The 23,154-nt window shown below is 45.5% G+C and overlaps 1 protein-coding gene across 1 annotated transcript; it reads left to right on the forward strand.

Moving 5' to 3' along the window:
- The first annotated feature begins 186 nt into the window (after positions 1–186).
- On the forward strand, positions 187–22,643 carry kcnj5 (potassium inwardly rectifying channel subfamily J member 5). Its single transcript, XM_076282551.1, has 4 exons — positions 187–468; positions 8,189–8,271; positions 10,604–11,477; positions 21,161–22,643. The coding sequence occupies exons 2-4, from the start codon at positions 8,209–8,211 to the stop codon at positions 21,538–21,540; spliced, it is 1,317 nt and encodes a 438-aa protein (XP_076138666.1). The 5' UTR covers positions 187–468; positions 8,189–8,208; the 3' UTR covers positions 21,541–22,643.
- The last annotated feature ends 511 nt before the right edge of the window (positions 22,644–23,154 follow it).

A 23,154-nucleotide genomic window follows, 5' to 3' on the forward strand; every position in this document is an offset into this window, starting at 1 on the left:
ACTCTTCCTCTCTTGTGCTCCTTTTCACATCACACTCCATCTCGTTGTCAGTTTCTCTCTCTCTTCCTCTCTATTTCACACATACACACATACACAAGCACACACACACAAAGGACAAATCCTCAGAGACAAGACCTCTGGAAGAGAGGGAGAAGTGTAAGAGGGGATGGTTGGGGGAGGAAGCTTTTAGCCTTCTGCACACACACACACACACCCACACACACACACTCCCTCTCTCCTGCTCTCTCTGTCTCCCTCCCTCTCTCACCCACCCACTCACTCACACACACACACACGCACGCATGCAGAAGCGAGGAGGTAGAGCGGGGAGGCAGGACGGATCCTGAACAAAGCCGGAGAGACCGTGCTGGAGTACACACAGGGACACACACGCGCACACGTGCACACGCCGTAGCTCTTGAGATGCCTCGACGAGTGCCTGCCAGCTACTTCTGTGGCCAACTGAAGGTAAGGACGAGCATGCGGTGGAGAGCAAGGAACGGGAGACGGGAGAGAGTGCGAATGAGTGAGCGAGGGAAAGAGAGCGAGAGAGAGGTGGAGAGATGCTACGTTGCGAGGGGAGCTATATACCCCTCTTCTCATGTCCCATGCTGCAGCATCCTTATCGTCTGCCATCTCTTTTCTGATCACCATTGATTACACCGTAGCATCCCCCCCCCCCCCCCCTTCACTCGTGTCCTTACACTCTTCAGATCAGGCATTTTTCATTGTGCATGGCTTGTAAAATGCAGAGAGTGTGCGGTGCTGGAGGAGAAGTGCGCTGGAATACGCGAGCACCTGATTGCTGCTGGGATACGGTAGAGAGATCTCTGTCCCATCCGAGATTGCGAGCATCTGTGTCTAATTAGCAAATGTCATTGAGGTGACGGGCGCTCAATCTTGTTTATGTACAGACACAGCAGTCATGGGTGACCTGCTGAAACGGAGATATCCTATGTGTCTTGTAGCTGCTTGTCTTGTGCATGTGTGTGTGTTTGTGTGTGCGTGCTTAAAGCGAATGTCAGTGATGCTTTAGGTCTCCCCGTGCAATACAGGAGTTTTACGAGCGTGTTATTGCCAGCTTGGATTTAATTAGCATAGAAACAGACAGCCCAGTGGGTGGATGTGCATGCGTATATGTGTGTGTATTGGGAGAAAGAAAATGTTTAGTGTAAGTGTCTTGTTTTTCATGCTTTTATGTACGCTAAAGACAGACGGAGAGAAAAAAGTGTGAGAGGGCAAGAGAGAGAGAGAGAGCGATAAGCACATTGGACTAGTTGTGCGGTCTTGCTTATAGCATCCTTCCTTAAGTAGCAGAAAAGGAGTGGGAGAAAAAGTGCAACTGAACGGTTTACATCGACCCCCCTTCACCAGAGCTCCCCCCACCCTCACACTCACCCACCTACTAGGCACGGGTGGAAATGAAGCTGCTCTGCCCAAGGGCAGAGGCTCTGAAGCCCTGCGCTCAGTCACTCGCTGCTGTGGCACAGCCACGCACGCCGCCTCACATTCAGGCATTCTGACTGAAAGTTGCGTAACGGCGAACCAGACTATGCAGCTTCAGCTCAGGCATGACCCACCATGGGAACAGTGCACAAGCAGCAACAGTGACGCACGTACTGTATGCGCGATGTATATAAGTGCCACGTGGTGTTTCATGCAGCTTTTTACGCATTTTCATGCGTTACCCAGGAGACATCCTGAGGTACAGATTGACAGGACTTTGCTGAGGGGGGGGGGGGGGGGGGGTTCTTCCGAGTTGGTGGAAAAGGTGTGTGACAAACCAACAAGAGAATGTGGAAAAAATGACAATGTACCAATTGTGTGTTTATTTCTTTTTATTTTATTCATGTGCAATCTAAAAAATCTTCCCAAGGCACCAGCGCACTTAGCTTTTTCGTATGTGATTTTTGAAGGGCCTTGATGTGAGTTCAGCCCATGACGTGTACTGTAAACATAACGGAGAGACTGAACGGCTAAAGCACAGCAGAGACTCACCAGTCTTGAACAGGATGAAATTGCCCTTCGGTGTGATGACCTCTGACCTTTTAATACACTGGGGTGTCGCCGCTATCGGTTGCAGAGCCAGTCATTTTCTTCATCTACCTCATCCGGTTCCCCTTGCAGGCGTATAGGCTAGTTTCTTTTTTTTTGTGGAAAAACACTGGATTTAAAAAGCAGTTCAAATTATATTAGTGTTTGAATTATTAATTGCAAGCATTTATTTAGCTGTGAAAGCATCTCAAGGGTGTGTATAAAACATACTTAAAATGCAGCCCTGGCTTCTATTGCAGCAAAAGCATTTGTTTCAAAGGCCAAAGAAAGTGTAAAACAGTTCCTAGTGAGTGAGAGAGAGAGATCTTCCATTGCGAACTCTGACTGATCTTTGATGCAGTGCTCTCCTTTGTGGATATTTCATTTCGTCTCTGGGGTTTAGAAAGAAAGAAAGGGAAAGAGAGGGGATGGAGGGAGAAAGAGAGAGAGAAGGGCTAAAACAATGCTGTGTGTGCATGGTCCATTTCCTTAACGTGGGGTGGTCTTTGCTGAGGCCCTCTATGGAACATCAGTTTAGTGGCCTGGAGTAAGACAACATAAAACCCACCAGCAGAGCAAATAGGAAGCTCAATTTATTTCAGCTCCCGTTATAAACAGTCCAATCTCTTTTTGTGCATAAATAGTATCGTCGTGGACTGTGTTCGTGCAATTTAAAAGTGACAACCTGCACATTTATGCATGTGATTTAGGGGCGAGTGCAACAGAGGAGTGCTGGGTTTATCTGCTAGCACTGTTAGCCGGGAGGGGAGAAGGGAGGGAGAAGGGGACAGTGGGAGAGAGAGAGACTGAGAGAGAGAGAGAGACGGAGAGGAGGAATATTTCATACTGCTCTCTGTCATACATAAACGTGATGCATGGAGGATAAAAAAAAGCGGACGCCACCACCGCTGTGTCCTGTAAAAAAAAGTGTGTGTCGTAAAACACCAGAGGATTCTCCTATACCACAACTAGCACCACACACACACCCACACACGCACGCACGCACAGCATGCATCCTTCTCTGTTGCTCACACACAGACAAATACGCACACGAGTACACACACACACATACATCCACCCTTCTGAATCCGCTAGCCCTCCAACACCTCGGCCCCCCTGGCTCACGTTGTGTCAGGCACTCGTCTGCCTGCTGACACGGCGGCTCTGAGGAGTAGGGACAGGAACTTGTTGGCCGGGCTAATTGGTCATTATCGGCATGGCTGAGCCATTATCCTCTTGCCGTGGCTCCGGGCAGTGCGGCGGGTAGGAATGGCTGCCGAGTAGACGTAGGAGCTGGGTGCCCATTCCTTTAGACCTTTTCTGTGCCTTATTGTGACACATGGTGGTGGAGGGTGCAGAGAGCAGGGTGCAGTAGGTCACGCACAACCTCAGCCCGGCCACACCGAAAGGTCAGAACAGCAAGCCGCTTGATGGATCAATAGATGTCATGCATTGTGCCAGATCCACAGAAATTCTGAGAATAGCAGGAAAGGGATGATGACGAGGATGTTTAAGGTGTCATTGGTCAATGGTGTATTGCTCGAATGCATCGTACACAATTTGTGTCCGTAATAATCAACAAATAGGGGAAATCTGTGGAAAACCACAACACAGTAACACACCCCGCTGTTGTCTTACACTGTTCAACTCTGTTGAAATTGCAAGTGTTTAAAACATATTTTCCTTTTCATCTGACATTGGGGCCTGGATTGCTGTGCTTAAATTCCACACCTTTCTAATCAATACCCCTATGCTTTTAACGGATAGGTCAAGCTTGCAGATTGGCACAATGGATTTCAGATAGCTATGGATATTTGATTGCGTATTAAGTCACAAGCAGCCATTTGTCCTTCTGTGTTACGGTTCCCTGTCGGGACTGTGTCACCCCTGCCGTCCATCCCTCCTGTGAGTCTGACACGTCTCCAAGCACAACCCCTCTCCCCTCAGCCACGCCAGGGAGTCAGTGATAACGAGCTGCCGAGCACTCCGATAGAGCGGGGAAGGAGTGTTGCAGCACTTGGTTTTACTTTAAAACCACTCATGCAGACACACACACACACATACACGCACGCACATACACAAACATACACACTGCACAAACATATACGCACATACATACAAATACCCAGCAAACACTCACACACAAACACACGCAGATTCTCAGACATACACACACACAAACAGACTCTCAGAACAGTCTCACAGACACCTACGCCCACACACACACACACACAGCACACAAATATCCGGCAACGACTCACACACAAACACACACACATTCTTAGATACACACTTGCATAGATCATTTTGCACATACACAAATAGCTATCAACCACTCATTCCTGAACACCACTCACACAAACACACAGATACTGTGCACAGTACACACTCACATGCACTCATTCACGAAGACCGTGAAACACACACACACACACACACACACAGGTCATACTGGAGGAGGATGCCTTGTGGGGTGGTTGGCAGCTGGTTTACCATGGCTCTCCCATCCATTCTCACTCATCACAGAAGGGGCATAGCTTTCAAAAGCCCAGCCTCTTGGCGCCGGGGTGCGAGCTAGGAAGATTGGAGTGGTGGCTGGGGTGGGATGGGTGGAGGAGTGCAGTCTCAACTTGCGGAGGCTATTCTTGGCTCGGAGCAGGCTGTATTTTTTTAGGTGGAGGTTGACTGGGGGTTGTGAGGTGGGAGTGTGGGTGGGGGTGAGAGGAGTGGGAGGACATTGTCATTTCATTAGGCTAATTGTCCTCGGTTTGGACAGGGACATCTGGCACCAGGCGGAGCCAACAGGGAGAACGGGATCCATGGAAGGTGATGGGGAGTCTTGGGATCACACACGTGCACGCTTGCAATCCACACATGTACATGGGAATACACACAACACACACACACACACACAGCTCTGACACACACACAAACAAGAAAAGAGTTCTCTGGGCTCCTAGCCAAGATGGTTACCATTGGCCCCAGGGATCCAGTAAGCGGCTTGGCCCGGCCGACCTCCAAGTGTCACAACGGAGCGACGGGAGGGACCAAGCTGTCTCCCATACACATCCATCTCTCCTCCCAGTATGACGAGAGGAAAAACTGATGGCAAATTCCAAATACTGATGCCTCTTAATGGCCAAAGGGAGTGTGTGTGTCTGTGTCCGTGTGTGTGTGTGTAATATCCTCCCTCTACCTGCGACGTGCCCTCTTCCGTCAAACTCTGACTTGTGCATTTTATTTCGATGACTCCTCAAAATTGCTTTTTCTCCACACTCCTCCCTCGCAAAAAAAATAAAAAAATTCTGCAAGGTCTGTGCTAAAGGATGAATGACTAGCTGCAAACATTACATCTTAATGGTAAACTACGAATAACTGCTGTGTTGGCTGTTCACGGGATTTATGAATTGCTTCCAGTGATCCAGACAGAGAGTTCAAGATGGAGAAGGAGATCAGAGGCATGCATGTATGGTGTATGGGACCACGGAACAATGTGTCCCGACCTGGCCTTCACTATGATGCTTTATTATTCCCTGTGGCTGATTAAAAAGTGAAAGGTCATCTGGCAAATGATCCCTGCTGTCTTAATGTGAGGAGTTCTTTGTCATAGCATAATGATTTAGGTAGTAATCTGCGAGAGCAGTTGGACTGTGGCCCTCTCAAGGCAGTTTAAGCCATCCCCCGACAGTGTTATTGAAACGCTAATTAGTATTGATACACGAACGCACTTGGCATGGCCCGCGGCAAGTTCTCACCTTTCACAAACACAGAGAATGCTGACGTCGACGAAATATGTGCGAGCACATCTAGCCATAAACACACACACACACACAGACACACACACACACATGCCATCAAAGACCCCATTACAAACACATAATCAGGGTCACCTGAGAGATCGTCTTTTAACGGTAGCTACAGGCAAACAGCCATTTCCTCTCTCTCGCCCTCTCTCTCTCTCTCGTCACCCTGGGTTTTGCTCTCCAGGCTTGCTCTTGGATATGTGAAGCCCTGTTTGTGCTCGCCTGGCTGGTTCATGCCCACAGCACTCCCAATGGGCCAGGATCGAGCCCTGCCGCCCCCCAGCCAACCCCCCCCCACCCCCCGCTTGTCCTGAAACCCGACTCAACCACAAACACCTTGTCAGCCTAAAAGCTGCCCGATAAAAACACATGCTTCCCTCTCAGGGCGACGAGATAAGCGGTTGGCACTGGAGTTAACGCCGCACAAAGAGCCCACCAACCCACCCTCCCCCACTCCAGCTTTCCCCACTTGCACAGAGCTGTCGGCTCTCTCTAAGTGCAGCTATCGGAGACGTTAAGGGGTTGCGGGGTCACCCGCGCGTCATCAGCATGATTTATACATGAGACCCTCCGCACCCCAAGCGCTCGCTTCAAGAGTGGAGAGTGGCGCGCGGCTCCTAATGTATTCAAAGGCCTATGGTTTTTCCAGATTTTATTGGCCCAGCACTCCGCTGTGTGTGCCTTCGGAAGCGGATGCTTGTCACGTCGTCGCCTTGCCCTTTGCAGGAGACCCATCAATGTCAACACACTATTCCTGGGTGGACGCTGTGCGCGATATGTCTCCTCGGCATCGCGGGCCCTCTTTGCATTTCCTGTGCCCCTGCTTGCCGTCTGTGTATTCTGACTGCGGGTGTTACAAATGGATGAGATGTTAAAAGGGGGAAGGTGTGTGTGTGTGTGTTTGGTGTGTGTGTGGGAGGGGGGGGTGGGGTGCGTGTTGTTACCATCACCACGTCCGGCAATCAGTTTAATTTGGGCTGGGTTAGATGTGTTTCCATACCGTGTTACCATTGATTTGATTTCCAGCCAGATCAATGTCTCAATTTGGAGCCTTGCTGCATGACAACAAAACAGATTTCTTGATAAGCAGCATTCGTATAGTGTCTATGATCTCTTAATGGTTGTTGTAAACAAAGGGCCTATCAGCATACATATCCAGCATCCATATTAGTGGCCAACCATCGAAAATGACAGATAGGAAATGGCCAAACAAACAACAGGATTTTCTTTTTTTCCCACTGTGTTTGCATGGCTGGAGCCTTTTGTATTCATGTCCATGAATAACATTTTGTCAGGTTTCTTTGAGAACGCAGGTGCACAGTAGGGGGAAAACGGATTGAAAATTGAATTTCTGAATAATATATCCTGTCACAGCATCATAAAGTTAAACCTAAGAGTAATCAAATTAGACTGGAACAAACAGTCCATTTGCTACCAAGGAGAGGTAGACTGAAAATGCCCCAGTCAGTATGAAATGCAACATCTGAGATACAATGTGGAGTGACATGTTTTTTTTTTTTTTTTTTTTCATCAAAACGCTCCAGAAAAAAGTTAAATAAATAAAATGATATAAAAAGGCTTGCCAAGACCTATCTTCAATCTTCAGTGTATTTTGAGAAGAAGAAAGGAAGAGAGGGAAAAAAATAAACATTCAGAAGGTGAACATATCCGCCGACAATTCACAGATAAAACGCCATCACTGTTCCTCCTCATCTCCTCTCCTGTCAGAGCGCCCTGCTGTCGAGCGTGTCGGTAAACGTGGAGCTTATGCTAGGTTGGCACTGATGTGCCGCCGTCTCCTCTGGGACAGGCATGCAGTGGCCAGGCACAGCTGAGGCTGCTTGTTTTTAGAAGTACGCGGCGTTAACAAACAGTTCCTGCGCAGTTGGACAGACACGTCCCAATTGGCAAGTCTGCTAAAAAACCAACAGATTACTATGCTGATGTTCTCAACGAGGAAGTGAAAAAGGTGTATGGAGCATGTCGTATCTTGCCAGGGCATGATATTAGTGTTGTACCAAATTTGCTAATCATTGTCTGTCATTGACTGTCTCCTGGGTCGATTTGAATTTTCAGGCCCATTTCACATGATAAATATGCATTTCCAATTGAGATGGATATAAACAGTTAATGAACTATTGACCGAGCTGATATTTTGAAAAATTTGTATTTCCTCACTGTGTGATTGGAGGTAATGGATTGTGCGTGAACTGTCAGTATTGAATCCTTGGAATGAGGAACGTGTGGTCGATTCCATCCTAATCTAAGTGGTGTCAAACTTCTCACTGATGATTTGTTGATTTCTATTTCTGTCTCTCTATCTCTCTCTCTCTCTCTCTCATGCCACACAGGCGCACTGCCGCAGCTGAGGATGGCAGGGGATTCTCGAGTCCACATGGACCACGACATGGAGATAGGAGTGACACCCAACGAGGTCAGAATGAACCCCAGCTTCCTTTTTCCAGGCAATCCCCCCTTCGATACAAACGTCACCAACACAATTACAGAGCTCTTCCTCACTAACCACACAAGAAACCAGAGTAATTGTGTTCACAGTGGGGACTGCATTGTGCAATCAATACGCCACCCACTTTCTGTAAATACTGCTCAGGTAGATATATCAAGGGAGAAACACAACCTGTTTAGCAGATTTAGCAGAAGGGAGGACCACACATCTATCCATATAATGTAATTATGAAGTCAAGAGTTTTAATTATCAAGTCAGCCTCTTTCTCCCAAAAGGACATTCTATTTCAATTAAATGATTTTTTCAGACATTAAAGCAACACCAAAGAACTTTTCCTCTGTCGCACGCACGCTATTTGTTTATACATCACCGGCTTTGCAAATAACAATGTCCACAGACAAGGAAGAGAAAGCTGCATGATTTTCTGAAAATATGATGTATTGCGACATCAGATGCAAGTCAAATGTGTAGTTTCTTATGTCTCAATCCATCGAACTACAGATCTGCTACCCGATCTGGCAAACTTACATAGTGCGGTTATAGCCGATAGAGGGCCGCGAAGCGAATGCAGAAGTGCCGTTCACCCTACTGGTATTAGTTGATGAACCACTGAAACGATTTTGGAAACATTATTTTAAGGTACAAAAAACTCTTTGGTGTTGCTTTAAAAGGGGTTGTGAGGGTCGTGAACTCTTTATGAGTTTTCTATAACTATATATACTATATTTCTATATGTTCATCTAGAGAGGTGTGTGTAATTAAACTGCAAACAAAGCCTTAATGTCAATAAGTGAATCACTGGTCAATGCATTGATTTTACTCTTCACATTTACCACTGTCTTTTAGTACACCAATTCATCAGAGTCAGAATACTCATTAGTACTTACCTAGCGATCAATTCTGCAATCAATAAACTGATCAACATATTGGAATATACAGTATGTACAAAACACAAGGCAACATATTATGTCAGTGTTATTGAGACCTTAAAACACTTTTAGTCCAAGCCACTCAGAGCAGAATGCATGACATCAGAATGCCCCTCTTTGGTGTTGGACCTCTGACCTTCGTATTCCAATAGGTCTTCAGAAAAATATTTGAGTTGTATAATAATAAGTTGTATAATAAGAAATGATGTTAGCCACATAGTTCTTTAGTGTTTTATCATGCAGTGTTCTAGGAAACACCCTCTAATAACTATCCTTTGTCAGAAATCTGTCTATGTGCATTGCCACTTGATTTATGTATCATTGTAGACAATTGATTGCTTTCTCACTTTCAGAGGCTTCTGTACTAAGAAGTACTAACATTAGTACTGGAAGGAAAAATGCAGACTGTGTTTGAGCTTTTATGGAGCTATAGATTCATGTGGATCTCTGTTATTTACCGAGCTGTAGCCCCAGTGAACAAATAGGTCTCAGGTGTATGCCCCGCCCAAGGGGATTTGGAGGATACAGGTGTCCGATTCGCACTTTTTAAGAGGCTACCTGCACTCAGGCAGGGGCGCTCCTCGCAACACAATACAACGTTTCAATTAGCAGTTTAGCACGCTGTCTTCAGCACGGGCACTAAATGTCAGTGTGTCCTTGGGCTGTGTGGAGGGCATGGCGATCGGGGACGGGTCCAGAGCCATCCTGTCTGAGCCTGCCTGTGAGTCACACACACGGGTATGAAGGGGGTGCGGGGTGGGGGGGGTGAGTTAAGAGGAGCTTACCAGCAGATGTGGAGTCACATCTCTTGACTGGACTCAAGCCAGCCTGTGGAATAGGAGCCCCCAACGTCCTTGCATCACCTCTGCCACGCGCACGCGTACACACACGCACACGCACACGCACACACACACGCACACACACACACGCACACGCACAGGGGAAGCGAAAGGCACTGCGACAGTGTTAGCCCCACTGTTCTACTAGCCATCAAGCCCTCTCTGAGTTATTGTGGCAGATCTAAGGAAACATTAAATTCCCCTTGCGCTAGCAGTGTTGCAGGAGGCCCACTGCATAGCTAATGGGATATAGCATACGGGTGGTCAATGAGGGGTGCAATTGGAAAGAGTCAGGGAGGGAGGCAGATTGCAAAAAGTTATTAAAACATGCTAAGGAAATCTACTGTCACAGGTGACATGCAATGGAATGATTGCACATTAGAGTCAATGTCTTTCAGATTGGAGATCTCTATGTGTAACTGCAAGGTATATCTCGCAAAAAAAGTAACATGCTGCTGTAAGACATTTGCCAGCTCTTTCAGTCTCCTTTAAGTCGTGTTCCATTTTTTTAATTCCCCACCTCATCTGCAGGTGAAGAAGCTTCCCAAGCACCTGCGGGAGGCACAGATCCCCACCGACCGCACACACTTGATCACCGACCCGGCCAAGAGAGTGCGGCAGCGCTACGTGCAGAAGGACGGCAAGTGCAACGTGCACCACGGCAACGTGAAGGAGACCTACCGCTACCTGAGCGATCTGTTCACCACACTGGTGGACCTGCGCTGGCGCCTGAGTTTCTTCATCTTCACACTGGTCTACGTGGTCAATTGGCTGTTCTTTGGCTTCCTGTGGTGGCTGATCGCGCTTGTGCGCGGCGACCTGTGGCACTCTGACGAGGAGGGCTGGACCCCCTGCGTTGAGAACCTCAACAGCTTTGTCTCGGCGTTCCTCTTCTCCATCGAGACGGAGACGACTATCGGCTATGGCTTCCGCGTCATCACCGAGAAGTGCCCTGAGGGCATTGTCCTGCTCTGCGTCCAGGCCATCCTGGGCTCCATCGTCAATGCTATGATGGTGGGATGCATGTTTGTCAAGATCTCACAGCCCAAGAACCGCGCAGAGACGCTCATGTTCTCGCACAAGGCCGTCATCTCCGTGCGAGACAACAAGCTGTGCCTGATGTTCCGTGTGGGCGATCTCCGCAACTCGCATATCGTGGAGGCGTCGATCCGCGCCAAGCTCATCCGCTCGCAGCAGACCAAGGAGGGCGAGTTCATACCCCTCAACCAGACCGATATCAACATCGGCTTTGACACGGGCGATGACCGTCTCTTTCTGGTGTCGCCACTCATCATCTCCCATGAGATCAACGAGAAGAGCCCCTTTTGGGAGATGTCGAGGGCACAAATCGAGAAAGAGGAGTTTGAAATTGTGGTCATTCTGGAGGGTATGGTGGAGGCCACAGGTAAGCTTACACTCACTGGCACACCATTTAAGTTTCCAAGTAGTGGTTGCAGATCAATTTCACAGACGAGAGGTAAAGTTAGGGAGAGGATTATAAAACCCACAAACCCCTTCAACAGCAAGCCAGTATGCATGGTAAACAGTTTTTAATTCCGGTTTTGTTTTTGCCTGTATTGCTGTAGGCCTGTTATTTAGGCTATAGCAATTTACAAATTACCTTACCATGTCTTTCGCTTGCTCATGACAAATTCTTCAGGTCATCAAATCCGTTTGAAAAATTCCAACGATTATTACTTGACAAAAATTATGTTGTTTTGCATGGCCAACAAAATAACGTTCATTTTCTCAGTGCAACTGGGCCTGCTAGCCTACTACTATTCGTGAGTAGGAATCCTCATTGAAACTGCACGATCCTGCATCCAGCTGTTGTATTGGTTAAGTTCAGTTTTCGAGTTGGTCTTCCATTCTTTTTTAGATTTTTTAGAAATTGTTTTCTTTCTTTGTAGGTGGTGTTCAAATCTCAACTTCCTAAGTTATTATATATAATATAATAATTTATAATAAGTAGATATTGAAATATTTCCCCCGTCATCGTTTAGCTCTCATGCACCAGAGCTATGTGTGAACTAGCTTTAGCAGCAGGCTACACAAACAAAATTCATTCCGATTGGTTATGTTTTAGTGTCTAGGGCAGCAAAGTGATAGCAAAATTCAAAAAATGTCTTTGAATAAATACATAGAGAATCAAATACTGAATTGCATTTTAATGCCATTACATATAACATTTTTTCTCTCTAAATTTCGAGGAGGCATTGCCTCCCTTGCATCCTCTAAGGAGCTGCCGCTGCATTGTAATTCTGTAAAAACACTGCAAAATAATGTCAAATCAAAAGTGAAAAAGTGTAGGGTCACCGAATGTAGGTTCACAACTTCAGGCAGTATGTGTGATTGAGTGCTTTCAGTCCGGTTGAGTATGTGCTCTTTGGTGTTGTGGTCAGGGTGCAGGTCTGGTCTGGATCTGGGTATGAGACCAGGTGAGAAGACTTCTCTCTCCCCTCGCTACAGTATGTGAACCAAGAAGTATCTAACAAGAAGAGTTTCAGCAGTTCTCAGAGCCTTGGGGTGGGAGGGTGGGGGGGGGGGTCTATTTCAACACTAAATCTGAGTGAAGCAATCCCACTGATTGACAGGGCTGGCAAGGGTTTTAGAATGGCTTTTGTTGTGGATTTGCTTTTCACCTTGACGAGGAGTTACTCGCTTGTCTACAAATCCACTCATGACAACGTAGCCGGCTGATTCGGCTGACCCAGGTAGGCTAGCCTACTCAAGCAGCTCCATACAGAGGTTGCAATGTTTCGGACTGTTTTCACGACCTAAATTGCATTTTAAAGTAGGCTATGCACGCAGAACATATGTTATTTCATAATGGGTGAAATGGGTTAATTTAAAGATACGGGTGAAAGATCCGAGTGAATCACAACTCAAACAGGCTTAACCTCTTGTAGTGTTTGGGAGCTACGAAGACTTTGAACAGTGAGCTAAATTGTGTTCATGAGCTAGGAAGCTATTTCCACTGCATTAATATTTAGCTGCTTGCAGAATATTGAATAGGAGACCTGCCTACATCTTGATGTGAGCAGGAAATAATCCCACGTTTAGTGCCCTTACATCTCTTTAGTAATTGCTTATGCATTCTCTACCTGATATGCTTCCTTTGGTATGCTGGATCATTCAAGTAAATATGTGCAATTCAAATAGTTTGTTAGGCTTTTGTCCAAGGACTGCTTTATGCAGCTCTAATCTAAACATGAGGCATTATACAGGCTGGCTTATTACTGTATTCTGCAGCCGTGGTAGACTTGCAGAGAATATGAATGCTGGGCCAAAAATGCAAAAATAAACGGACGATATAATATTATTCAGCAGGGGATGATTGCTTTCATCCTGTTTTTGAACGTGCTAATCACAGTCAAGCCATTTGATCTGGCACTATTTTGCATGTGCCAGACCATTCTTGCATTCATTTGTTTGTTTTTTGTTGTTGTTGTTTTTGTTTTGTTTTTTGTTTGTTTGTTTTTTGCCTGATGGCTGCTTATGTTGTCATGACTGTCATTTCTTTGGTCTGGGAAGATGCTTCTGAGACACAGTAGCAGGTGACTCCAGAATGAAGCCCAGTCTGGTTCTGGTTATGGGTCTCAATCTGCAGCACAGGAAGGTTTCTGATTGAGCTGGGAGCTCGGCCAGCACTCTAGTGGGCCTGGAAGTTGGGATTACACAACACTGGGACATGTGTCTTCAGGCTGTTGTGGTGTCTTCGGGGTGGTGTGTTTGCCACAAAAACATTACCAAACAAACAGCAGAGCTTTTCATCGTTTTTCTTTTGTATTCACCCATTACAGACATCCCAACCTGCAAAAAGTCATTTCAGGGAGGTATCACGAAGCCCCCACCCAAAAAAAATAAAAAATAATAATATATATATATATATAAAAAATAAATAAATACATAAAATAAAAATAAATAAATAAAATAAATAAATAACAATACTAAAAACAACTTTAGCCTACTTAGATACTGAAATAGAGATTAATATTTTTGTTCAATAATGTCTAGTCAGTACACCAAATAAGGAAGGCCTATAGATAGTAGCCTAATTGTGAAAATAAAATATGTAGATCTTGCAGTTTGGTCTTTTCATGTAGCCTTGGCAACTAAGCCATCTAGTATAGGCCTGAATAATATGCACATGAATTGACACTAGTTAAACTCACCTAAACATGTTTTTGCAATCATTTAACCCACCATGGGCAATGCTAACACTGTTACAAACAGTGCAGCATGCAAGATTAGGCCTATCATTATTTTTTACTCTTATAAACAAGGGTACACTTTAAAATGGGTCTTACATATTCCTTTTTTGGGGGCACTGACTCTGTCGTGACTCTCCTGTTCCTAGATACACTGAACTGATCAGGATGCTCTCTGTCTTGGATGCGCTCAGACACACGCACCACCACCCCTCTCTCTCTCCCCTCTCGCATGCGCGCTCTTGATCGCTCGCTCTAGATTCCGGGAGATTTTATCTAATTTGCGGGCGTCAGGGAGCCGCTATCAATATGCGGGAGACTCCCGGAACTTCCGGGAGACTTGGGATGTCTGCCATTATCACCAAAAGCAAGAACACCACCCTTTTCAGCCTGTGGAGCAGATAGAAGCTTGAACAAAATGAGCGCTTCACCATTTGTCTTTATTGCCTGCGCTAAAGTCCAATCGTCTATTACCAGTGATTGGGAACTTAAATATATAAGAAATACATTTGTGGCACAGTAAGAAAAGTGAAGCTACAACATCATTTGTGGTGTAAAAAGTGAGACTAGTAAAAAGTCAGAATCACTTATCATCTGTTGTAAGTGAAGATGTTGATGGATGTCCTTACCACATCTCTCTGTGTGTACAATCTTGTTCCATTGCCTGCCGCCACAGACAGTACTGTAGCATTGACACGAGCACTTCCAGCACACACACTGCACAGTTTCTTACATGCTCATGTAACTTGGGGGTACATTTCTAATTCAGTCTGGTTTGCACCCAGCCACACATTCTAACATGAGCCTCCCCCACAGTCGGGAATACAGGAGATCCGTGCTGTTCAGCGCGGCTATTCTCCACATGTGGGTACATGCTCAAATGCAACTCTGCAATACGTAAGGGATAATGTATTGTCCGCCGGTAATTATCAGAAAAGAAGTCCCGGCAGGGAGAACAGAACTCCGACGCGCAGCAGAGGGGTTTTGCTTCGACCTGAAGGGACTTATTTTCTGATAATTACCGGCGGACAATACATTATCCCGCTTATTACACGGCTACTTGCCAAAACGAGAACACAACGAATCTTTAAAAATGATTTTGCTACCGTTTCGTGTCTTCCGCTGACAAAATAAATAGTTCGCCACACAGATAGAACTTGACAGTTTCAGGTGTTGCGTGGCAACGTCTTACTAGCTTACTTTGCCTTTCAAATTCCATTGCAATAAGCCAACGGAATTCTTGCGGAGGGATATGAAAGACGTTAATCAACCCGTTGCCATTGACAGCGGTGATTATATACTTTGCCGGTGATTTATATAGATTTAACATAGGCCCGAAAGTTGGGAAGGCCCATTCATGTGAATGGAACTTTCTGCAGCACTCTGAAGAGCCGTGTAATATGGCGCCATACTAGTGCCGAAGGCATTGGAAATAGAGCAACACCAGAGGAACCAGCGAACAAAGCCACGGACAGGCGCACGGGCAAAAAGCAGACAAGGGGGCGGGCGATGGGGGACAGGGGTAGGGGAGGAAAGGTTTTAAAATGTGGAGAGCCAGGACATTGGTTCATAACATTCTTCAAGTGTCTACCACACCCCCAGTTACTCCTGCAACATTTATAGCAGGGTGAGATTTAAATCCACCCTGTCACGCACAGGTGTGGCTCCCTCAGGTTCTGTTAGCTGAAGAGCTTTCCTGGCTGCCACTCTCATTGCTGCACCAGCTCCTCCAGCCTCTCTTGTACTCAAGTCTGGAAGCTTTTTTCCTCCAGCAACCTTTGCATCTGACTACCAGCAAAGAGAAGAAGAAGAACCTCCTCCACCATTTCTTTGAGCAATGCTGGGATTGATAATACCCAACCATCTGATCCGGCAGATTCACGCCTTTCATGTGTTTTTGGTAGTCAGAATGGCATCCTGACACTGCAACCTTGGTTTGCACTCATGTTTCTTCACTGGCCCTTTCTGAGCGGCATAATGACAATTACACAGCAGCATGACAGCCTCAGTGTCCTGCCAAACGCAGAGAGTGAGGTCATCCTTTGCGACAACTTTGACTTCATGTTTGCCCAACAACGTTTGCGTGCTCAGCGTTTTTGGAGTCCCTTTCTGTTAGGACAAACAGTGCCGCAGGCATCCAGTCCATGTCCCTTTTGTGTCCAGTTAAAACTCCACACTGCAGACGAAATCCATGAAATTGGGCAGATTAGACTCTGTGAGGACATGATGAGCCAGACCTTTCTGGCGTGTGCTCTTACGCCCCGTTGTGGAGGTGGACGTTTGTGACATGGCCAGTGACCAGCTCTTTCTGCCATGACACCACATTTTGTTGATTTGGGAGGAGGAGGAGGGGGGGCGGTGTACTGAAGCAAGTCTTCCCTTGAATTTCACCATGCTCTTATCTGGTGTCACAAAGCCCTTCCCACTGTAGAGAGACTGAAATTGACTGGTGAGTTGAGGCGAAAAAAACATCCGTAGCTTGTCAGAGTGGTCCACACCATGGGCTTGGTTATTTTGTAGGTGGAAATAGCTGAAAAGGAAAATGGGTAAGTACTGCTGAATGGAATCTTGTTCCTGCTTTGTTCCATAAACATTTTTTTCAGAAACATTTTTTGCGACTGGCATGCGATGATGGGATGAGTAGTCCGATTATACTATAATCTTGGTCTAAAATTGATTCTTCTAATTAATTGCTCATCCTCAATGCAACGACTTTGCTTCACATCAGTGGCATACCCCTCTCACAAGTCATCAACCATCATCACTGTCTGAAGCGTTTTTGCGAACCACAGAGGCTAGAAAATGTATTTCTCATAATGCATTTACCTTCCAGACCTGTATTCAACAATTCATCTGTCACAGAACATTAAAACCATGCCACCATCTAAAACTCACTCTTGTCTCATCTAGCAGTAAAGGGAGACACACGCAAATGATGCACCCAGTCATAATGGGTTAAGTGGCGTTTGGCCATACTATTGGAAATCAATGGGTGGGGGAAATATGGACAACTCCTGCTAATGTCATTGATTCCATGCATCTTGTGTAAATTACAAACAAGGACTCCACTGGTCACGTTAAGGGATTCATATGCCGGGCTGGTGAGCAATTTGCCAGGATTAAGCCATTAATGATGCACCGACAACTGGTGTCAATTTGAAAATTCTGCTCCTGCGAGGCAGTGATGACTTAGTACCGATGTTCCGTGGTAAGCTAATAACCTCAAGCCATAATAAGGTCACACACCCTACGGACATTGATTTTTTTCTTTTTTTTTTCTAGCCTGGCTCTCGTGCATTTTGATTTGACAGTTTTGTCTGTTGGTTAAAAATGGATGAGAGAGGCTTGCCACTCCATTATGCTTACTGGATGTTGAGCGAAAGCATCTTTTACAAGTCCATGTAATCACTGTGCTAACAGCTTATGCGCCCACGAAGAGAGTGGTATTAAATTCAGATTGATGGAGGGGCCGTAGAAAGTCTGACAGCCAGCCTGCAGTGTGAGTAATACCATACAAGGCAATACGCAGATGACAATTCCACACTGCACTGAATCACTGCAAAGGCTAACTAACAATTTGATCTCGAGAGGTTTACAGTTATTTGATTGTGCAAAGGGAAATGTCATTAGTAGTAGAAGCCTACTATATGAAAGAGATTCTGATTGTTAATTGCAACCGAGAGTCAGATGCAGAATTCAAATGCACATCCAGCAAAAAGACTAAAGGTGTTGTAACAAAGGCCAAATCGTGGGCCTTGTTTATAAAATGTGGCATTAGTCAGTACTGAAAGTCCCATTCACACTCGACCTGTGGACGATTTTATGAGAAAAGACATTACAGTCAGTCTCTTATACAGCATAATCTGGGATCTGGTCTTGATTTCTTAGGATAAACAATAAAATGTCTGGACTGATGCCATTAACTAATCCGTATTGATAAGAGCCCACAGAAGAAATGCAGCTTTGGCTAATTCTAGTCCTTTAAAGTCTCATCAAGTTTCCAAGCATGGTGGAGAGGAGTCAGCTGTCACAGATTCCAGCATCCCTCAGATCAACACCTCATTGAATGCGACTGCTGTGTTTTGTACTTTGAACAAAGCGCTCTTTGGAACGGCTCTCTGGCTAAGTTTATCTGAAAAGTTGACAAATCACCTTTCTGTGTCAGCATCCTGTTCCATCTCTGATTTGCATATCAATTTAAAATTAAAATGGCAGGCACTTTCTCCTCTCATCCACCCCCTCGTGAGAGGCTCATTCCACCTGGAGAGAAAGTGGTGGTGGTCTGGGTGGAAGCATGTCACCCAGCAGAGAGGCTCCTGGGAGTCGGTGTCACCACTACTTTCCACAAATAGCTAGAGGAACCTCAGCCCCCCGAGTGCTGCCTCCTGTTTATAAGGACAAAAGCACCCGGCACCCAGTACAGATGCTTAACTAGCTTACAGGGTCAAGTAGGCTCCATAAATGCAATTACATACACACACACACAGACGCACACAGACGCACACATACGCACACACACACACAGTCTACTGTATTGCACATAGACACGTACAGTGCACACACATACATAGAGACACACAATGGGAATCACACTCACACAGACACACACACACACACACACACACACACTTTACACATACTTATGAGCACACTCAGTCAGAGACACACACGTACAGTACACACACACACACATGCGTACACCCACACACTGAATAGACATGCTGTAATTTACAGGGAAAATAAAATAGGGACCCGTATAGCCCCATCACACTCCTACACACAGTTCTTCACTTCTGCCGGCTGCTATCAGAAGCACCTGAGCCTGCCTGTGAGGGAAGACCTGTTTCCAGCATTTTAATTTCAAACTCAGTGGTCTTCCTGCAAGCTCGGAACAAAACCCACTCTCTTTTGAATTTTTCACTGCTGTGGAATTTCATGAGCAGGTTCTCGACTGCACAATTCAGAAGCCCTGCAGAGTATATTTTATCGTCACCGGGTCTGCTCAAACTGCAGTGTGTGTGTGTGATCTAGTTATCTTTTGTTTAATCAAAATTAACTCAGTTGTGTGTGCGTGCGTGCGTGTGTGTGTGTGCGTGAGTGAGTGCGTCTGTGCATGTGTGTGTGTGTGCATGCGTACGTGTGTGTGCGTGCGTGTTGGGTTGTGGGAGGTTTGTGGCTTTAGAGTGAGAGTGGGCTCAGTGAGGCATTACGCTGCACAACACTGAGGGTGCTGATGTCGCTTTTGTTTTAAAGACGCAGAGCAAACTCGATGTTCAGCCATGCTGCTTATTTCGCCAGCTTTCAAAATTCTCAGAATTGGGACTGAAAACAGGACACTGTCGCGATTTGTTGTTGTGTAAATGTTGAGGGTTTGCATGTGACCTTGGATGTGATATCCACAGTAGGTGAGGCTTTCTCATTCCTTGAGTGCTCCGACTCTCAATGATATCAGGGTGTAAATCATAATGAACCGTGAGCACATTGACATTCAGAATTTGTAAACGTTGCCATGCGGCCATGACATTACCATGAATATGTAAGGTCTTCGCTGGATTAAACACAAACAAACAAACAAACAAAAAAACAATACATGTGTTTACATACATAAAATGGCAGTTAAGAGTACACCTAATAGTATAAAATACATGATTTTTTTTTTATTTCATGTAGGGTCTTGAGATGTCGTCCAGGGAACCTTTCATCCAGTATAATTCTTTTACAGGCCTGCAATGTGATTTAGTCAACACATAGACATGTGGTGAGAATTACAAATGACATGGAAACAAAAATGAACTGAGATGTGTTAAGAAAGGGAGACGCTTCCAGGTTTATTACAAGCCGGCTCGGAGGAGAATGTGAAACAAGTTTCCTTGTTCAAGTCACCTCACGATTGCCGTAAGCCACTGCTTTTTATGCTGTTAGTAGGTTCTTTGTCTGCTCCAGTGGAAAAGTTCAGACATGCCCCGGACATATGCATGCTTAATTGGCGTCGACCACCTATGGTGAAGTCTGGCATAAGACAAAAGCTGGGCCGTCGTACATGACAAAAGACTTGATTTGCAAATGGTCGAGGCGTGTCTTCACCAGGCACAATCGTCAGTTAATGCAAATATGAGGCAGACAGACTGATGAAGTTAGTCACATTTCTATACAGTATGTTCTTACAAATAATTTTTACTACAGACCCATACTGGTATAATCAATACAAACACTCATACTCTTACAATCAGTACACACACTTGTGAGAGGCTGCTAGTTTAGCTCCTCTCCTACAAATGCCTCAGTCCCCAATGGCTTCTGTTCTCCCTGTTTAATTCATTCCATTTTAAATGGGAGGACAATTGTTACTAGGAGACTATTATAGATATTTTCACTATCTCTATGAGGAGCAAATTGCTCTCATCATTCCTTTCCTTTCCATGTTGCTGTAAATCTAATCTCTAATCTTTTTTAAAAAAAATGAGCCAGTTATAGTATTGACTTTGTTTTGAATCAGTCACCCTGACAGATCATGAATGTTTCAAAATGCTGAGCTGACGAATTCTCGTTGTTAAGAATCTTAGAGATGGACAGGGGGTTCTTGTAGATGCTGCAATATCATAAAACTGTTGGTGTAGGCGTGTAGCCGGGTAAAGAAACCCCCCAGCATTAATCATTTCTCTCCCTTTTCCATCTGTCTCTACCCGTGTGTGTGTGTGTGTGTGTGTGTTGGTGTGTGTGTGTGTGTGTGTGTGTGTGTGTGTGTTTGCATGTGTGTGCATCCATTACCTGTGTGTGTGCTTTGGTCGATGATGCCTGTGTGTATGTTGTGTCCATTTGCATGCCAACCCCTTGTGTGTGTGTGTGTGTGTGTGTGTGTGTGACCCCTCCTCCTCAGGGATGACTTGCCAGGCACGTAGCTCCTACTTGGACACGGAGGTGCTGTGGGGCTACCGCTTTACGCCGGTGCTCTCGCTCGAGAAGGGCTTCTACGAGGTGGACTACAACAACTTCCACGACATCTACGAGACCAGCACGCCCTCGTGCAGCGCCAAGGAGCTGGCCGCCCGCCTCAGGGACAGCCAGCTGTTCCCCCAGCTCTCGCCCGACCCCCGACCGCCACACTCCCAGAACCCTGCCTCGCTCCGCGACCCGCTCGTCACCACCGAGGAAGAGGAGACGGCGACGGCGACGGAAATGGAGGAGAAGGGCGAGGTGGAGGAGCGAGGGAGCGAGACCAACAATGGCATGGCCGCCACCATGGAGGAGACGGCCTGAGAGCGTCCAGGCCCCAAGTCCAGACAGACTCAGAGACCTTGTGCTACTTGTAGACCGTACAGCAAAAGCTTTGTTCCATCCCATTATGTGGAGATGATCCCGCAATATTCATGCAATACCCGTCTCTAGAATGACTACCTAATGTATATGGAAAGCTACACTGCATTTTAAATGACATCAACACATGCACACACATGCAGACATAGGTATTATACTTATTCACATAATCTTACAAAGACAGACATACACACAAGTTAGTACAACATACAGACACAGGATAAACACTAACACAGGCTTACAAACACACTTACACTCACACATAACCACACACACATACACACACACAGTCGCATTCTGTCAGACGATCTTTTCCTACACCAGTCAGCCACCTATATTTTTGACACCCAAAGAGGTGTGCAGGTAGCCATAAATACAAGGCTGAACAGGTCACCATAATAATCCACCAATATCAGCATTGCAGCATACGAATGATGCAGTTGTTCCTCTTCAGAGACTTGTGGTCGTGGTGGCACCCTTGTTTAAGCTCCCATTAGCCCACCCTCGCCTCGCCTCACCCCCATCATCCTTACGTGGCCCTGAGAAAGCGCAGGAAAGGTTTCAGGCTCTTTCGACTCATTAGTTTCGATCAACCCTTCACCACTGCAAAAACGCAAGGCAGTAGAGAGACTGTGCTTTAATGCTGGTGTTAACTGTGGAAGCATATGGTGTTGTGCCATAACTTTTCTCTTCTTTATTTCTGTTTTTGTTTCTTTCGTACTTTCTTTCTTTCTTTCTTTCATCACTGTTTATCCATCACACAACCTTATGCGCCATCTCATGTGGCAGAGCTATGAATTATTCACAATGAGTCCATGCTTATTTTAACCAAATATATGGCAAGTCGATACAGTGTCTCAGTAGATGGTAAACAGAAGCACAACATCCGCCCCTCGCCCATTGTTTAAGAAATACAGGCATCAGGGTTTGTGTCTGGTTGATACTTTTCTGTTCCGCCACACATATCCTGTTTTTAACGGTGCGGTTCAAAGGTGTACATAGAACACATTTTCAAAGGTGTTGCCACATTTTCTTTTCTTTACGAATTTAACAGTTTTTTATCAGTACAGAATATGCTTTAATTTTTTTCTAATTATTATTTATGAATAATTTGAGAAAGGTTTAGAAAAAAAAATACAGAGCCATAAGTCTTATACTCATGACTGAATTATTTATTGATAATTACTTATATTGGTTGATTAGAAGTTTAAATTGACATATAGCTGAATAGGATTTAATGAGACCCAAAGCTGTACCTCCTTTCAAGCAACTGCTTGAGCAGTTGCCTTTGCTTTTGAGAGAGAAGGCATAATCAATGTTAATATGCCATTACTCCCCTGGTCTCAATCAACCCCTTATGCCATATATTCTTCTTTATTCAGAGATAATGGTTTGTTTTAAATGAGCATGACGCAATTCTGACAGAGAAAATCACGTACAATTTCAATACAGGGTATTTTTTAAGGCATGCTAATTTCAACCAAAAGCTTCAACCTAAATCTTTACTGTGTAGAAATCTGCCGATATTTAAGATAGAAAGTCTTTGCAATTATTTAT

Source organism: Alosa pseudoharengus, unplaced genomic scaffold (genome assembly GCF_046254945.1).
Source record: "Alosa pseudoharengus isolate Yale_2024_CS ecotype anadromous, Long Island Sound unplaced genomic scaffold, YU_APseudo_1.1 YU_APseudo_1.1_scf_13, whole genome shotgun sequence".
In the NCBI taxonomy this organism is placed as follows: domain Eukaryota; kingdom Metazoa; phylum Chordata; class Actinopteri; order Clupeiformes; family Clupeidae; genus Alosa; species Alosa pseudoharengus.

Bases quoted from the DNA above. Each gene is read 5' to 3' on its own strand.
- kcnj5 (XM_076282551.1), top strand. From the start codon at position 8,209: ATGGCAGGGGATTCTCGAGTCCACATGGACCACGACATGGAGATAGGA. The intron at 8,272-10,603 runs GTCAGAATGAAC...CCTCATCTGCAG, and splicing joins TAGGAGTGACACCCAACGAG to GTGAAGAAGCTTCCCAAGCA. The intron at 11,478-21,160 runs GTAAGCTTACAC...CCTCCTCCTCAG, and splicing joins GGGTATGGTGGAGGCCACAG to GGATGACTTGCCAGGCACGT.